Source organism: Bufo bufo, chromosome 2, assembly GCF_905171765.1.
Source record: "Bufo bufo chromosome 2, aBufBuf1.1, whole genome shotgun sequence".
NCBI lineage: Eukaryota > Metazoa > Chordata > Amphibia > Anura > Bufonidae > Bufo > Bufo bufo.
The window spans coordinates 307,465,859-307,483,871 of record NC_053390.1 but is presented as its reverse complement, the minus strand read 5'-3'; the positions used below and the strand labels follow the sequence as shown (position 1 = coordinate 307,483,871).

General features: G+C 43.2%; 1 protein-coding gene across 2 annotated transcripts in view; it reads right to left on the bottom strand.

Moving 5' to 3' along the window:
- The window catches only part of AP1G2 (adaptor related protein complex 1 subunit gamma 2), an 87,206-nt gene that overhangs the window by 50,618 nt on the left and 18,575 nt on the right, over positions 1-18,013 (bottom strand). For both annotated transcript variants that reach the window (XM_040416885.1, XM_040416886.1), the window contains exons 14-15: positions 16,152-16,274; positions 11,526-11,615 (exon numbers count right to left, since the gene is read on the bottom strand). In XM_040416885.1, coding sequence (XP_040272819.1) covers positions 11,526-11,615; positions 16,152-16,274 — 213 coding nt within the window. The remainder of the gene's footprint in view (positions 1-11,525; positions 11,616-16,151; positions 16,275-18,013) is intronic.

Sequence of the window (18,013 nt, the reverse complement as noted above, 5' to 3'; positions counted from 1 at the left end):
GTTCATCTCTAATGGACTGCCAGAAGTAGTCTAACACTTGTAGTCAGCTATTTCCAGCAGGTCCCAAAGAGATGAATGGAGCTGCAGTGCATAGGCTTGACCTGCCATTCCATTCACTTAGGTCCAGCTGTATGGGGCCCCCGTTCATGTGATCAGTGGGGGTCCCAGCAAGTTGGACACCCACCAATCTAGGGCCTCTTTCACACGGGCGTCATGTTTTTGGCCCAGATAAGATGTGGGTGCGTTGCAGGAAAATGCGCAATTTTTCCACGCAAGTGCAAAACATTGAAATGCGTTTTGCACGCGCATGAGAAAAATCGGCATGTTTGGTACCCAGACCCAAACCCGGACTTCTTCACAGAAGTTCGGGTTTGGGATCGGTGTTGTGTAGATTTTATTATTTTCCCTTATAAAAAAATCTGCAAGCAAGTGTGGATGCGGTGCGATTTTCACGCACGGTTGCTAGGAGACGATCGGGATGGGTACCCGATCATTATTATTTTCCCTTATAACATGGTTACAATGGAAAATAATAGCATTCTTAATACAGAATACATAGTACAATAGGGATGGAGGGGTTAAAAAAAAATAAAAAATTATTTAACTCACCTTAATCCACTTGTTCGCGCAGCCCGGCTTCTCTTCTGTCTTCATCTTTGCTGTGCACAGGAATAGGACCTGCGCTTATCACATGGTCCATCACATGATCCACCGCCATGGCGATGGATCATGTGGCGGACCATGTGATGAGCGCAGTGACGTCACCACAGGTCCTTTTCCTGTGAACAGCAAAGATGAAGACAGAAGAGAAGCCGGGCTGCGCGAACAAGTGGATTAAGGTGAGTTACATTTTTTTCTTATATATTTTTTTTTAACCCCCTCAGCCCTATTGTACTATGCATTCTGTATTAAGAATGCTATTATTTTCCCTTATAACCATGTTATAAGGGAAAATAATAATGATCGGGTACCCATCCCGATCGTCTCCTAGCAACCGTGCGTGAAAATCGCACCGCATCCACACTTGCTTGCGGATGCTTGCGATTTTCACGCAGCCCCATTCACTTCAACGTGAAAAACGCACAAAATAGAGCATGCTGCTATTTTTACGCAACGCACAAGTGATGCGTGAAAATCACTGCTCATGTGCACAGCCACATAGAAATGAATGGGTCCGGATTCAGTGCGGGTGCAATGCATTCACCTCGCGCATTACACCCGCCCATGTGAAAGGGGCCTAATAGTTATTCCCTATCATGTTGATAGGGGATTATGGACTCTTTCAGACAAGTGTGTTCAGCGTGGGAGCGTGATTTCCCATTATGGACACTGCTGGTTTCACAGGACTGCACAGCATTATAGTGATTTATAATACTTTGTGTCTCTGCATGACCTTGCATCTACTGAACTGTACTGACATAATGCCACCAGTATAAGGCCTCATGCACACAGACTTTTTTTTTTGCGGTCCGCAAAACGGATTTCCGTTGTTCCGTGACCGTTTTTTTGTCCGTGTGTCTTCCTTGATTTTTGGAGGATCCACGAACATGAAAAAAAAGTCATTTTGGTGTCCGCCTGGCCGTGCGGAGCCAAACGGATCCGTCCTGACTTACAATGAAAGTCAATGGGGACGGATCTGTTTGACGTTGACACAATATGGTGCAATTGCAAATGGATCCGTCCCCCATTGACTTTCAATGTAAAGTCAGGAGTTAATATACCATAGGATCGGAGTTTTCTCCAATCCGATGGTATATTTTAACTTGAAGCGTCCCCATCACCATGGGAACGCCTCTATGTTAGAATATACTATCGGATTTGAGTTAGAGCGTCAAAACTCAGATCCGACAGTATATTCTAACACAGAGGCGTTCCCATAATGATGGGGACGCTTCAAGTTAGAATATACTAAGAACTGTGTACATGACTGCCCCCTGCTGCCTGGCAGCACCCGATCTCTTACAGGGGGCTGTGATCAGCACAATTAACCCCGCACCTGAGGGGTTAATTGTGCGTATCATAGCCCCCTGTAAGAGATCAGGTGCTGCCAGGCAGGAGGGGGCAGACCCCCCTCCCCTGTATTTAACTCATTGGTGGCCCCTCCCTTCCTCCCCCTACCCTCTCCCCCCCCACACCTAATTAAAATCACCTTCCCCCATCATTGGTGGCCAGTGCGGCCTCCCCTCTCCCCCCCTCCCTAATTAAAATCACCCCCCATCATTGGTGGCAGCGGAGAGTTCCGATCGGAGTCCCAGTTTAATCGTTGGGGCTCCGATCGGTAACCATGGCAACCAGGACGCTACTGCAGTCCTGGTTGCCATGGTTACTTAGCAATCTTAGAAGCATTATACTTACCTTCGCTGTCTGTGACCGGCCGGGCGCTCCTCCTACTGGTAAGTGAAAGGTCTTTGCGGCGCATTGCCTATAGCACAGACCTGTCACTTACCAGTAGGAGGAGCGCCCAGCCGGTCACAGACAGCGAAGGTAAGTATAATGCTTCTAAAAATTGCTAAGTTACCATGGCAACCAGGACTGCAGTAGCGTCCTGGTTGCCATGGTTACCGATCGGAGCCCCAGCGATTAAACTGGGACTCCGATCGGAACTCTCCGCTGCCACCAATGATGGGGGAAGGTGATTTTAATTAGGGGGGGGAGAGGGGAGGCCGCACTGGCCACCAATGAGTTAAATACAGGGGAGGGGGGTCTGCCCCCTCCTGCCTGGCAGCACCTGATCTCTTACAGGGGGCTATGATACGCACAATTAACCCATCAGGTGCGGCACCTGAGGGGTTAATTGTGCGGATCACAGCCCCCTGTAAGAGATCGGGTGCTGCCAGGCAGCAGGGGGCAGTCATGTACAAAGTTCTTAATATATTCTAAATTGAAGCGTCCCCATCACCATGGGAACGCCTCTGTGTTAGAATATACTGTCGGATTTAAGTTTTCACGAAGTGAAAACTCAGCTCTGAAAAAGCTTTTATGCAGACGGATCTGCGATCCGTCTGTGTGAAAGTAGCCTCGGCCACGGATGCGGATGCCAATCTTGTGTGCATCCGTGTTTTGTGAAAGTAGCCTCGGCCACGGATGCGGATGCCAATCTTGTGTGCATCCGTGTTTTTTCATCGTGGGTCCGTGAACCGTTGTCCGTCAAAAGAATAGGAAAGGTCATATTTTTTTGACGGACAGGAAACACGGATCACGGCTGCGAATGAACAACGGTGCATTTTCCGAGTTTTCAACAAACCCATTGAAAGTCAATGGGTCCGCAAAAAATCACGGAAAACTGAACAACGGCCACGGATGCACACAACGGTCGTGTGCATGAGGCCTAATTATGTAGAAACAAGGTCATGCAGGGACACACAATATTATACATTTTGTTGAGCGAACTTGTGGTTTCAAGTTCGGCGTACTCGGGTTATCTAAGAATTCTGTTATAGATTCCGCTACCACGAACCATGAGTTATGGTCCATGGTAGCAGAATCCATAATGGAATTCTTAAATAACACAAACCCAAACCTTGTATGCCGAACTTGAAACCACAAGTTCGCTCATTACTAATTATAAATTATTATAATGCCGATTGGTCCTGTGAAACGAGCAGTGTCCATAACGGAAAATCACACCCCCACACAGAGTGTGTTTTCTGCACAGGACACGCTTATCTAAAAGCCATAGTGACATAACCAGAATACCCCTTTAAACCATCTTTACTGGGTGAGTAGATTACAGCTACAAGCTTTAGGGCTCATGAACATGGCTGTAGCTGTTTTTGCGGTCCGCAAATTATGGATCTGCAAAACACAGATGCTGGCCGTGAATGTAACGGAACGTCCAGTCCATAATAGAACAGTCCCTGGTGGGAGGGGGATTATATGTTTATGCATGAAGTTTATTCGCTGATATTCTGCATGTACCCATTATTTATGCATTTACCCTTCTTTATTCATATGTATCTGACAAACACTGGTTGCTGGGTTTATTACGTTTAAAAACAAGGGGGAGGGGAAGAAAGAGAAAAGGGAAGGAAAGAGGCAAAACAAGGGCCTTATAGTTAAATGTGCTATTGGCTTAGATAGACCCGAACCAGTAGTGAAATTACTATTGGACACCTGCCTTCTAGCTTGTAATACTAGCTGTGGAGACGAATTTCTATAAAAATGCCGCCAAAGTATCGCAAGTCGGGTGCTGTGGCCTCGCCAAAAAGTGGTTCGGGGGGGAGTCCACAGACCAGATTAGATAAATTTTTGAAGTCACCACCTCCAAAAACCAGAGGAGGTGCACAGAGGGGTTGAGATCAAAAGTGAAGGAATTGGAAACGGTAGTTAACTCTGTCACTCTAGAGAATGCTGTATTAAAAAAGAGACTAGAAGAAGTAGATGAAAATCATGTCTGGTTAAAAAAGAAAGTGGTAGAGATGGAGGATAGGTCCCGTAGATATAACCTGCGCCTGGTGGGGTTCCCAGAAGGGGTAGAACAGGATAACCCTTCAAATTTTATCCAAAAATGGTTTCTTGAAAATTTTGGGCCAGGCTGTGATTCATCTACCCTCTGTGTGGAAAGGGCCCACAGAATACCCTTTAAAAAAAAACCTCCAGGGGCTCCACCTAGGTCTATTTTGGCAAAATTCCTCTGTTCAAAGGATCGAGACTGGGTTCTCAGACGTAAAAGAGAAGTGGCAGATATTTACTTTGATGGTAATCTCATATTAATATTTCCCGACTTCTCACGAGAGACCCAACTTAGAAGGAGATCTTTTGTGGATGTGAAAAAAAGATTAATTGCAGCCAAGATTAATTATTCGATGTTATACCCGGCCAAGCTGAGGGTGGTCTATAAGGTTTTTCTCCGCACAGGCAGAGGCTGTGCAATGGTTGGACTCGATGGGTTTATGAAAGAAGATGGAAAGGTGTCGAGGGGGAGGTTGATGAGGGGTGAAGGCGGGGGGGAGGTTTGGAGGAAGGAAAGAGGTTGATGGGTATTGCGGAATGCACTGTCAACCAAGCAGGGGGGTTTCTTTGGGATGGGAGTAAGGGAGGGATTGGCTGCCGTCGTTTGCTTCGTAGTTATGCGTGCCTCTCTGTTAAGATGGGGGACTTGGAATTACCTCTATTTATAGGACATGCCATGTAATATTCTGTTCTGGAATGTGAGAGGGCTGGGAGACAGAGTGAAGAGGACGGTGGTGTTTGATCTTGTGGTCCGTCATCTACCTGCGATTGTGGTACTATTAGAGACCCACGCAACATTAGATAGGATCTATACACTGAAAAGGAAATGGGCTTCTCTTGAGTACCACGCTTGCTGCTACTCTTATGCAAGAGGTGTCAGCGTATATATCCATCGGGGGATGGAGTTTCAACCGCTAGATAGTTTCATTGATAAAGAAGGGAGATATGTATTCCTTCACGGGTATTGGAAAGGGCAGGAGGTGATATTGGCCTTTATTTATATCCCCCCACCATTTAAATCAATGGTTCTTTCACAGTTAGCTAAATATATATCCACAAAAAATCAATGTGCGTTACTAGTGGCAGGTGATTTTAATGCAGTGCCTGACCCTGAGCTGGATCGGTTCTCTTCGCTTTCTGGGCGCGGTCGCACTGGGTCCCCTTTGACTGCTGTGTGCCAGGAGCTGGCGCTGGTTGACATCTGGCGCCACCTCTATGGCAATAAAAAAAACTTTTCATGTTTTAGCCAGTCACACGGGTCAATGTCCCGTATTGATCTGGCCTTTGCAAGCGGGGATTTGTGCGGCTGCGTCCTGAGAATGAAATACGAACCTCGTGGAATTTCGGACCATTCCCCAGTTCTGATCGCGTTTGCGGAGGCCCCAACTTCAGGAAGGACCTTTAAACTGAACCCGCACTGGTTTGATGTGATAGGGGAGCAATCCCAATTAGACCAGGATATTCAGGAATTCTGGGGCTTCAATGTAGGCTCAACCCATATTCATTATGTGTGGGACGCTTTGAAGGCCCATATAAGGGGCTTATATTTTAATAAAATTAATAGGTTTAGAATAGAATTGCGGTGCAGGGAACAACAACTGACAGAGTTAATAAGGAGTCTACGCGCTGCATTAATTGATTGCCATAAGGAGCAATACATTAATCAGTTAAAGGAGGCTAATTCACAGCTTAAGACACTCTTGTATAACAAAGCACAACACAAGCTCCTATTTCAAGGCCAGAATTGCTTTTGTGAATCCGGTAAAACGGGCAGGTTTTTGGCTCGTTTGGTGGCCAATCAGAGAGAGGCTACTAGTATAAGAGAAATTAGGAATTCACAGGGTGTTGGGGTGAGATCTGCAGAGGAGATTAGGGAGGAATTTGTGAAATATTATTCTACCCTCTATAAATCTGACTCTATGTTTAGCTGTACTGATATGGATCAATATCTTCAACAATTGGAGCTCCCCCAGCTATCTGTACAAGACAGAGAGATGTTGGATCTCCCCATTCTTTTGGAGGAACTTCAAGCGACTCTTCCATCCCTATAATTCATCTCCAGGCCCAGATGGATTGCCGTGTGAATTGTATAGGTACCATGCCAAATCACTCTTGCCAATCCTACTTCTAGTTTTGAATGAATCCTGTGCATTTGGCTCTCTACCTCCATCATTTAGAGAGGCAGTGATTACCCTGGTCTTAAAAAAGGAGAAGGATCCATGCGATATGGGGTCATATAGACCTATATCGCTCTTAAATACGGACTATAAGATCTTTGCAAAAATTTTGGCTAATCGCCTGAAGAGGGTTATAGCCTCTCTGGTACACCCCAATCAGACGGGCTTTATCCCGGGCCGCCAAATACAGATGAGTCTATATAGGGTCTATCTGAATTTGTCTGTTGGGGGTAGTATAGACCACTCCGTCCTGTCCTTAGACGCCGCAAAAACGTTTGACAGGATGGAGTGGCCTTTTTGTGGGCTACGATGTCTCACTTTGGCCTCGGGAATTTATTTTTGGAAATGACCCAAATGCTATATGAACAGCCGGTTGCATGTATCAATATCAACGGTGTTAGTTCTTCACCTGTTATGATGCGGAGAGGGATGAGACAGGGTTGCCCCCTGTCTCCACTCCTCTTCGCCCTTTTTATTGAACCATTGGCTTGTCGGATCCGGTTAGATAATTGTATAGCTGGCTTTGGGGTGGCGGGAGTGAGTGATAAAATAAGCCTATATGCTGATGATGTGATTCTGTTCTTGGATCAGGGTTGGAAAATTCTCCCGTACGTGATAGAGGTAATAGAAAACTACGGTAAATTATCAGGCTATATGATCAACTGGTCAAAGTCATCGCTCCTCCCACTGAACCGAAAAGCTGTAGATGAAGGGAAGCGAGTCCGTGTTTTGGTCCCTAATGATACCTTGGACTATTTGGGGGTTAAGATTGGGGTTCCTATAAATAGGTTTTACGAGCTTAATTTGGCCCCGGTCCTGAATAAAGTTAAGGCCAAGATAAGCGCTTGGCGGAAATTGATACTGGCACAGACAGATCGAATAGCACTGATTAAGATGATTATATTACCTATAGTCTTGTTCCCGATGTGCGCTTTCCCCATTTGGATCGATGATATCTTCTTTCATAGACTGGAGACCCTGATTAACGATTTAATTTGGGGAAGGAAGAGGGTGCGTATAAAGCAGAGATATTTATGGCTGTCAGAGGCAGATGGTGGGCTGTCACTACCTTTTTTTCAAGGTTATTATTTATGTTCACAGATTCAGCGTTGTTGTCATTGGAAAGGGAGTTTACTTTCACTGTATTTGATTAAAGTAATTGATAAACCAATAGAGAATATCTTTACATGTTTGGAGACTGGATATATGGGAATGAGGAAGTCCTTGCTAATCCCTTGCTCACTACAGAGGGTGTGGAACAAGCTGAAGGAGATCCTTAAAGTCTCCGGTCCGTTTGCTTTCACCCCCCTGTGGGAGAATAGGGGGCTAGAGGAATTCTCTAAAATTATAGATTTTGGTTACTGGGCACGTAAAGGTATCAACAGGGTGTCTCACCTTTTTTATTTGGGTAATTTTAAATCATTTTCAGAATTTGGTTTTACTGATAGTTCACCATTAGATTTATTTATGTATACACGATTGAAACATATATTTGATGCCTCTAGGAATAGGGGCCGAGAGAATATATTTTTTGATTACTGTGACGCCCAGAAGTACGAGAAGGTGAAGATATCTAGATTATACGCTAAACTCCGAACAGCACTGGCAACTGTAACACCTTTTAAAAGCCCAAGTAAGTGGGAGCAAGAGCTAAATTGTTCTCCACTGCAGTGGTCCACTATTTATAGGAATGTGAGAAAGGCGACAGTTTCCAGTGCTCATAGATTAATCCAATTTAAGATCCTCCATCGATTGTACTATACGCCAAAAATCCAAGGAAAATTTCCCCAAAATAAAGCCCGGGATTGTTGCTGCCCTAAATGTGGATATGTTAATGCGGACTATGTCCATTTGATTTGGAGCTGCAGTAAAATAAGAAAATATTGGGATGAGGTCTTCTCTACCCTACAAAAGGAGTCTTTAACGAACTATAACCCGGGGATCTTGACAGTGATTTTGGGATATGACCTGTCAGAAATTGAAGTCTCACGCCAGGTTAGACAGTTTTGGATGAGGGGATTGATGGTGGCTAAGGCTATATTGATCAAGTATTGGGGTTCTGTCTCCCCGCCCTCGATAAGGGAGTGGGGTTTATACCTTCAACAAATTAGAATATATGAGGATATTGAAAGGAAACGGAGAATTGCACGCATAACTACGTAGCGATATTCATGATATTTTTATTTTTAATATTGATATTAATCTGTACTTGATTGAATGGAGTGGACGACAGCCAATGGGGGGGTGGGTTATACCTAGATTTCCTACTATCTTAGGTGTGAACTTAGGATGACTTACATAATTTGTCTATAATGATGTGCATAACTGTCATACTATGTACACCAATGTGTTCAATACTGGTTCATGTACTAATATTATGATTTCTAAAATAAAAATAAATATATAATTAAAAAAAAATAATAGAACAGTCCCTGTCCTTGTCCATAATGCGGACAAGAATACATGTTCTATATTTTTGCTAATGCCATGGAACAGACATACGGATGCAGACAGCACACAGTGGGCTATCCGCTTCTTTTGTGGCCCAATTGAAGTGAATAAGTCTGTATCCAACCCGCAAAAAATGCAGATTGGATGCAGACAAAAAATACGTTTGTGTGCGTGAAGAAAACCTAAGCTCTAAGGCCTCTTTCAGACGGGCGAGATTTCTGCGCGGGTGCGATGCGTGAGGTGAACGCATTGCACCCGCACTGAATCCAGACCCATTCATTTCTATGGGGCTGTGCACACGAGCGGTGATTTTCACGCATTACTTGTGCGTTGTGGGAAAATCGCAGCATGTTCTATATTCTGCGTTTTCCACCCAACGCAGGCCCCATAGAAGTGAATGGGGCTGCGTGAAAATCGCAAGCATCCGCAAGCAAGTGCAGATGCAGTGCGATTTTCACGCATGGTTGCTAGGTGACGATCGGGATGGAGACCTGATCTTTATTATTTTCCCTTATAACATGGTTATAAGGGAAAATAATAGCATTCTTAATACAGAATGCATAGTACAATAGGGCTTGAGGGGTTAAAAAAAAGAATTTTTTTTTTAACTCACCTCATCCACTTGTTCGCGCAGCCCGGCTTCTCTTCTGTCTTCATCTTTACTGTGCACAGGAAAAGGACCTTTGGTGACGTCACTGCACTCATCACATGGTCTGTCACATGATCCATCACCATGGTAAAAAAGATCATGTGATGGACCATGTGATGAGCGCAGTGATGTCATCAAAGGTCCTATTTCTCAAAGAAGAAGACAGAAGAGAAGCCGGGCTGCGCGAACAAGTGGATTAAGGTGAGTTAAATTATTTTTTATTTTTTTTAACCCCTCCAGCGCTATTTTACTATGCATTCTGTATTAAGAATGCTATTATTTTCCATTATAACATGTTATAAGGGAAAATAATACAATCTACACAACACCTAACCCAAACCCAACTTCTGTGAAGAAGTTCGGGTTTGGGTACCAAACATGCCGATTTTTCTCACGCGCGTGCAAAACGCATTACAATGTTTTGCACTCACGCGGAAAAATCGCACATGTTCCCGCAACGCACCCGCATCTTTTCCCGCAACGCCCGTGTGAAACCAGCCTAAAAGCTTGCATCTCTAATGTACTCAGACAATAAAAATGGATGATACAATTCTTGTATAGTTGTTGTAATTGACATGATGGAAGAAGCAAATGTTTGCATTTGGGTGAGACCTGACAAACGGGTAGTCACCATTAATCCTTCCATTTGGTTTTCAGGCTGCCTCCGCCCTCATATCTGTTGGATCAGTGATTTCCATCAGTGATTTTGAGCCAAAACCAGGTGCAGGTCAAAAACACAGAACAAGAGCATATCCTCCCATTATACCTTATCTCTGTGTAGGCTCCACTTCTGGTTTTGGCTCACAATCGCTGATGGAAATCACTGATCAAACACTAAAGTATGAAATCGGCCTGACTGTGTGAATAAGCCCTTAGTCAGTCTTATGCCTCATTCACACAGTCAGTGTTCGGTCAGTGATTTCCATCAGTGATTTTGAGACAAAACTTGGTTCGTCTCTATTCTCTAAACACAGAACTGGAGCAGATCTTTCCCTTATACCAGGGGTAGGCAACCTCCGGCTCCCAGCTGTTGTGAAACTACAATTCCCAGCATGCTCCATTCATTTCTATGAGAGTTCTTAGAAGAGCAGAGCAAGTATGCATACTGGGAGTTGTAGTTTCACAACAGCTGGGAGCCGGAGGTTGTCTACCCCTGCCTTATACCATATGTCTGTGGAGGCTCCAGTCCTGGTTTTGGCTCACAATCACTGACCAAAACACTGAACAGAAAAATAAAGAACAAATGGATCCTGTATTTAAAGCATCCGATATGCTCAGTTATGCACATTTAGCATCCGTTTTAGCAATTTCCGTCATTTTAGATGGAAAAAAAAAAGTCCTGCATGCAAGACTGGACCTCTGGTGCCTGATAGTATGGGAGGACACCAGTATTATAAATTACTCATGGTAAATAGGGGAGCCTGTTGCATATTTTGCACTGGACCCCAAGAGCTTCAAGCTATTCCCCCATCTGTTACAGATGGCAAACGCTCCATTCATTTCTATGAGAGTTCCTGACACAGCTAAGTACATTGCTTCGCTATCTCCGGAACTCCTGTAGAAATGAATGGAGCAGCCACGCACATGCCTGACCTGCTGCTACATTCATTTCAGGGAGCTCCATGGGTTACAGAGCCTCCGTTCTCGTGATCGTGAAAGATAATGTAGACGGATCCGTTCTGAACGTTCTGCATTATAGGAGCGGATCCGTCTGTGCAGACACCAGACGGATCCGCTCCGAACGCAAGTGTGAAAGTAGCCTTATCTGTGTGTTGTGTAATCAGTTGAAAGCTCACCTGTATTGCTTCCTCTTCTTCACAGGCTCCAATTATTAGGAGGTCCCCGTACTCCCCGATGCACCATGCTGCCACCTGAACTAATGGTTGCTGCACAGAAAATGTGACACCTGAATAATAATGTTTCAACGGCAAATTATAATGCAATATTCTCATATCTTATATACTTCAGTGTTTAGTAGTGTTGAGCGAGAATATTCGAATAGCGAATATAAATCGCAAATATCGCAACTTCGTTAATTCGCGAATATTTCGAATATAGTGCTATATATTCGCTATATCGAATATTCATAATTTTTTACCATCTGAAAACATGATTCCTCCCTGCTTCTTTCTTGTGGGTCAATGAGTCATTGGCCCACAAGCAACTTAAGCAGGAAGGAATCATTTTTTCATGGAAAATAAAATGAATATTCAAAAAAATTAATATATAGCAATATAGGGAATATATTCGTTATTTAGAATATTTTTTTTCCCAATCTGTTCAGTTGTTCGCATACTCCTCCCCGACAAGCGTCCCCGTCACCATGGGAACGCCTGTGGGTTAGAAAATACCATCGGATCTGAGTTTTCACGATCTCAGGGAAAACTCAGATCCGATGGTATTTTCTAACCCACAGTCGTTCCCATGGTGACGTGGACGCTTGTCGGGGAGGAGTATGCCAAAGTGGAATAACAGTACAGATTGAAAAAAAAAAAAGACGAATATTCTAAATAACAAAGTTATAGCAATATAGCGAATATTCGTGAAATACACATATAGACTGCAATTTAGCTAATATAGTGCTATAGTATTTTTTTTTTATAGTGTAAAGTTTTTCCAAATCTGAACTTCAGATGAGACAAAAAAATTTGATTATACAAAAAAGATTATAGCACTATATTAGCTAAATTGCAGACTACATGTGTATTTTACGAATATTCGCTATATTGCTATAACTTTGTTTTTTAGAATATTCGTAATATTCTAAAACAAGAATATATAGCAATATAGCGAATATTCGAAAAAAACACATATTAGCCATAGCCATAGCCAACCAATAGGAAAGTTGCCTAATACAGTTAAAAGAAAATCACAATACGCAAATAATTAAATCGCATATTATTCGCGATAAATAGAATAATGACGAATATTCGATTTCGACGAATATAAGACGAATATTCAATCGAATATTTGCGAAATATCGCGAAATCGAATATGGCACCTCCCGCTCATCACTAGTGTTTAGCACCAAACATTTACAGTTGCAAGAAAAAGTATGTGAACCCTTTGGAATGATGTGGATTTCTGCACAAATTGGTCATAAAATGTGATCTGATCTTCATCTAAGTCACAACAATAGACAATCACAGTCTGCTTAAACTAATAACACACAAAAAATTAAATGTTACCATGTTTTTATTGAACACAGCATGTAAACATTCACAGTGCCGGTGGAAAAAGTATGTGAACCCTTGGATTTAATAACTGGTTGAACCTCCTTTCTCAGCAATAACTTCAACCAAGCGTTTCCTGTAGTTGCAGATCAGACGTGCACAACGGTCAGGAGTAATTCTTGACCATTCCTCTTTACAGAACTGTTTCAGTCCAGCAATATTCTTGGGATGTCTGGTGTGAATCGCTTTCTTGAGGTCATGCCGCAGCATCTCAATCGGGTTGAGGTCAGGACTCTGACTGGGCCACTCCAGAAGGCGTATTTTCTTCTGTTTAAGCCATTCTGTTGTTGATTTACTTTAATGCTTTGGGTCGTTGTCCTGTTTCAACACCCATCTTCTGTTGAGCTTCAGCTGGTGAACAGATGGCCTTAAGTTCTCCTGCAAAATGTCTTGATAAACTTGGGAATTCATTTTTCCTTTGATGATAGCAATCCGTCCAGGCCCTGACGCAGCAAAGCAGCCCCAAACCATGATGCCCCCACCACCATACTTCACAGTTGGGATAAGGTTTTGATCTTGGTGTGCTTTGTCTCTTTTTCTCCACACATGGTGTTGTGTGTTTCTTCCAAACAACTCAACTTTGGTTTCATCTGTCCACAGAATATTTTGCCAGTACTGCTGTGGAACATCCAGGTGCTCTTGTGCAAACTGTAAACGTGCAGCAATATTTTTTTTGGACAGCAGTGGCTTCCTCTGTGGTATCCTCCCATGAAATCCATTCTTGTTTAGTGTTTTACGTATCGTAGATTCGCTAACAGGGATGTTCGCATATGCCAGAGACTTTTGTAAGTCTTTAGCTGACACTCTAGGATTCTTCTTCACCTCATTGAGCAGTCTGCGCTGTGCTCTTGCAGTCATCTTTACAGGATGGCCACTCCTAGGGAGAGTAGCAGCAGTGCTGAACTTTTTCCATTTATAGACAATTTGTCTTACTGTGGACTGGTGAACAGCAAGGCTTTTGGAGAAACTTTTATAACCCTTTCCAGCTTTATGCAAGTCAACAATTCTTAATCGTAGGTCTTCTGAGAGCTTTTTTGTGCGAGGCATCATTCACATCAGGCAATGCTTCTTGTGAAAAGCAAACCCAGAACTGGTGTGTGTTTTTTATAGGGCAGGGCAGCTGTAACCAACACCTCCAATCTCATCTCATTGATTGGACTCCAGTTGGCTGACACCTTACTCCAATTATCTCTTGGAGATGTCATTAGTCTAAGGGTTCACATACTTTTTCCACCTGCACTGTAAATGTTTACATGGTGTGTTCAATAAAAACATGGTAACATTTAATTCTTCGAGTGTTATTAGTTTAAGCAGACTGTGATTGTCTATTGTTGTGACTTAGATGAAGATCAGATCACATTTTATTACCAATTTGTGCATAAATCCATATAATTCCAAAGGGTTCACATACTTTTTCTTGCAACTGTATGCCACCAAAATGCTTCCTAACATCCAATCATAGCTTTACATTGATAATATGTGTTAGTGTGTTAGATTCATTCTGAATGAATCGGTTGCTTGACATCACACTGAATACATGCAATGTTCATATGCGTTTTGCGCTGGCCAAGCCATTTATTATCTTCTAGCTAAGGCTAGGTTGACATCTGCGGCGGAGGTTCCTGCAGGATTCTCCGTCATCGATTCCAGCCAAAAAAGGACAAAATACTACAAAATGCCTGTATACACGTCAGATACTCAACTGACCACATTATAGTGAATGGGATCCTATGGGTGACGGCAGTGTCTATCATATGCCAAATCCAGCAGTTCCGGTATTCTGTTTTCATCCCAGAACAGAATACCGAAATCAAAGCACTGATGTGCCCCTAGCCTAAGGGCTGTATTATACTTCTTAATCTTTAGGCATTGCAAGCGCTCGTTTGCACAGGCCTAATTGCAGAGGCTGAAGCAAACTGAATGTGGGAGGAATGATTGCTACCAAAGTCGTTCCTCCCATATTCTATTCCATTGATAATCAGCAGCACAACCCAGATTACACAGGTGGATGTGTTCCCGATAATCGGTCATCTTTCACCCCATCAATTGAGAAAAGAGCGTTTGCTCGTTCATCAGCCGATCGTCTGCTTGATTATACGGGCCAGTTATAGAAGGAGCTTAATCTTGTTCCTGATAATTGGTGTGAAAAATGTGTGGTCTAATAGAGTCCTATAGCTACCAGGCCACGGTTAAAACTTCACTAAAAACTTGGCAAACACTATCTGAAAGGAGTAGCATTTACCCAATTCTCGTTACCAGGAGCTTGTCTTTTTCACCACTTTGCAGCTGATGTTACCCTAGGGGCTGTTCACACAAGTGTATTTGTAGACGTCCATACTACAGATCTGCGATACCGACATATTCTGGATGATATTTCATCGGTCTGTCGTCAGTATATCATCAGTATTGCAGATCAGTAATACTAATGGATTGTGGAGAATTGCAGCCAAAAATCTGCAGTGTATTACAGGTGCATGAAAAGTCTGCAGCGGACATTGACCCGCTGTGCGGAGCATGTCAGTTTATGCTATGAATTTCTCTACTGCAAATCCAAAGCAAATCCACATGTGAAGTTTGAACTGCTTGAGACATTTGGAACACTCTTAATAGACCTTAATGGCCATTTTCTATATGCAACAGGCAAAAAGTACTTTTTATTATGCCCATGTTAAACCGTCTCATACATTAACATCAGTACAAATGGACACAACAATTCTAGGAAATCTTACTGTTCAAAGATTTGAACATGACTTAATGGGTCCTGGATGTTAAAAGTGAACTTCCCTATTATAGGCTATGTCACATAGGAGAGAGAGGTTGTAGATTTCAAACATGGGCATACTTTCATTGTAGGGGAATTGAAGGTGTTGTCCAGGTTTAGAAAAATATGGCTGCTTTCTTCCAAAAACAGCACCACACGTGTCCACAGGATGCGTGTGGTATTGCAGCTCAGCCCCATTCACTTCAGTGGAGCAGTAATACCAGACACAACCTATGGACAGGTGTGGTGCTTTTTCTGGGAGAAGGCAGCCATGTTTTTCTATTCCAGGACATCTATGATCAGATGAGAGATGTTTAGTCCTGTCACTGTAAGCCTTGTCATAGACTTGGTGCTCTGTTTTCCCAGTGCACTCCTCTTTATCTGATACAACTATACTTCTGCTCCTTGTGTCGGGCTGTTATGAATACCTGTACAATATCCTTTCTCACTGCTTTGTAGAGTCTTTGAACGATGTAGCCGTGCAGTTCTGAGGACCCACTGATCAGCTGAATAAGGTGTGAAACCGCATCATCACGAACACTCTCCCCTGCCTGGAAAACAGGAAGCAGGACTACTCATGTCATGGCTCTGTCCAGGACACAATTATTTACACTGTAAAATATTATGTAAGAACATTTCCACCCCGTTCAGATGAGTGGAAATGCTTTTCGGTTGCTTAGATATTGGTGTAATAAAAAAATATAAAAAAGCAACAAAGAAAACATACAAAAATTCATAAAGCTGTGGCTTATACATGAAGCTTATGGGTATGGCCACACGAAGCCTTGATGGATTTTAGAAGCCAAAATCAGGAGAGAATTTAAAAAACAGTAGAAGTCATTTCTGTCCTTTATACTTTCTCTCCATTATGATCCATTCCTGATTTTGGCTTCCAAAACTCCATCAGGAAACTTGACCGTGTGGTTGTACAGAGTTCACCTTCAGAACTATTGACTACTAGACCAGTAGTCAGCAACCTTAGGCACTCCAGATGTGGTAAAACTACAACTCCCAGCATGCTCCATTCACTTCTATGGGAGTGTAGTATACGGGAGTTGTAATACCCGTTACTACCAAAGGTCACTTGGTGTGCTGTCGTCCCTCCTAATTATGGGAAGTTGCTTTATGTCAGTTTTATAAAATGTAATGTAATGTGTGTATTTTCCTGTCACTGAAACTTGCACTTACAGGCCTGCTAGGGGTGTCATTCCTACTTCTAGTCCATAGAGGGAGCTAGGGAGCCCTAGTTTATATAAGGCCAGACCAGGAAGTGCAGGGGAGACGGAGTCTAGTATCTGTAACCTACAGTTGGAGTTTAGACTATGTCTGAGACAAGTCCAGGCCTGAAGCCTGCTGTTCAGGAGAAGATTCCCTCCTGAATACCCATATGCAGAAGCAGGAACATCTTAGCCTAAGGGCCTGAGGAACCATTCAGAAGCTAGGAGAGACTGAGGCAAAGATCAGAGGAGCCAGAGGTACTAAGAAAGACAGAGGAGGTACTTATTTAAGCTATAATCAAGGATATAAAGCCAGACTTAGGTTAATGGGCCTTGGTGAAGAATTGCTACATTCCAGGATCAGACAGAGTTAGAGTGCAAGCTCCTTTGCTGCAAGTCCTGTGTTCAACACTCTGTAATTACCCTGCTGTACTGAATTGCCTGCATCGACCGAATTGCAAAATCGACTGTATGCTGAGGAACTGCGTTTCCAATATTGTCTCTGCCTGCAAACTACTAAAGTTGAAGTTCTGTTTTAACACCACGTTTCCTCAAATTATTCCTGCATCCGCAAACGGCGTGCCACCGTTTACTTGGCACTGGCGTCACGAACTATTCCTACCTATACCTGCCCTTGCAGAGAGTCAGCTGTACCAGGTTAGTGTATATTGCACTACATCACCCAGAAACACCTACTACACACAACTTGAGTACACTGCACTTCTCTTTTGGCGTCACGAACAGGATACGCACGCTTTCTAGTGCAAGAAGCGTGAACTTTGTGCCTTATACCGTTGCCCTGTGACCAAAGTGACAATTTTCCTGTTTTATACAAGTGGACTTTGTGGATTAAAAATCATACCCAAAGTGTGTCAAAAACTTCTAAAAAGCGCTGTACAGTATTGCGCTGCACAGAGGAAGAAAATCGCCGCATTGGAGTGTGGTTTTGTGGACTTTAAACATTCCTGCTTGCCGTCAGTGAATAGACAGCGTTTGTACCTAAAGATGGCCGCTGGGCTTGCTGAATTTACTGCTGCGTCACCTTCATCCCGAAAAGGCGGGAAAAATTGGCG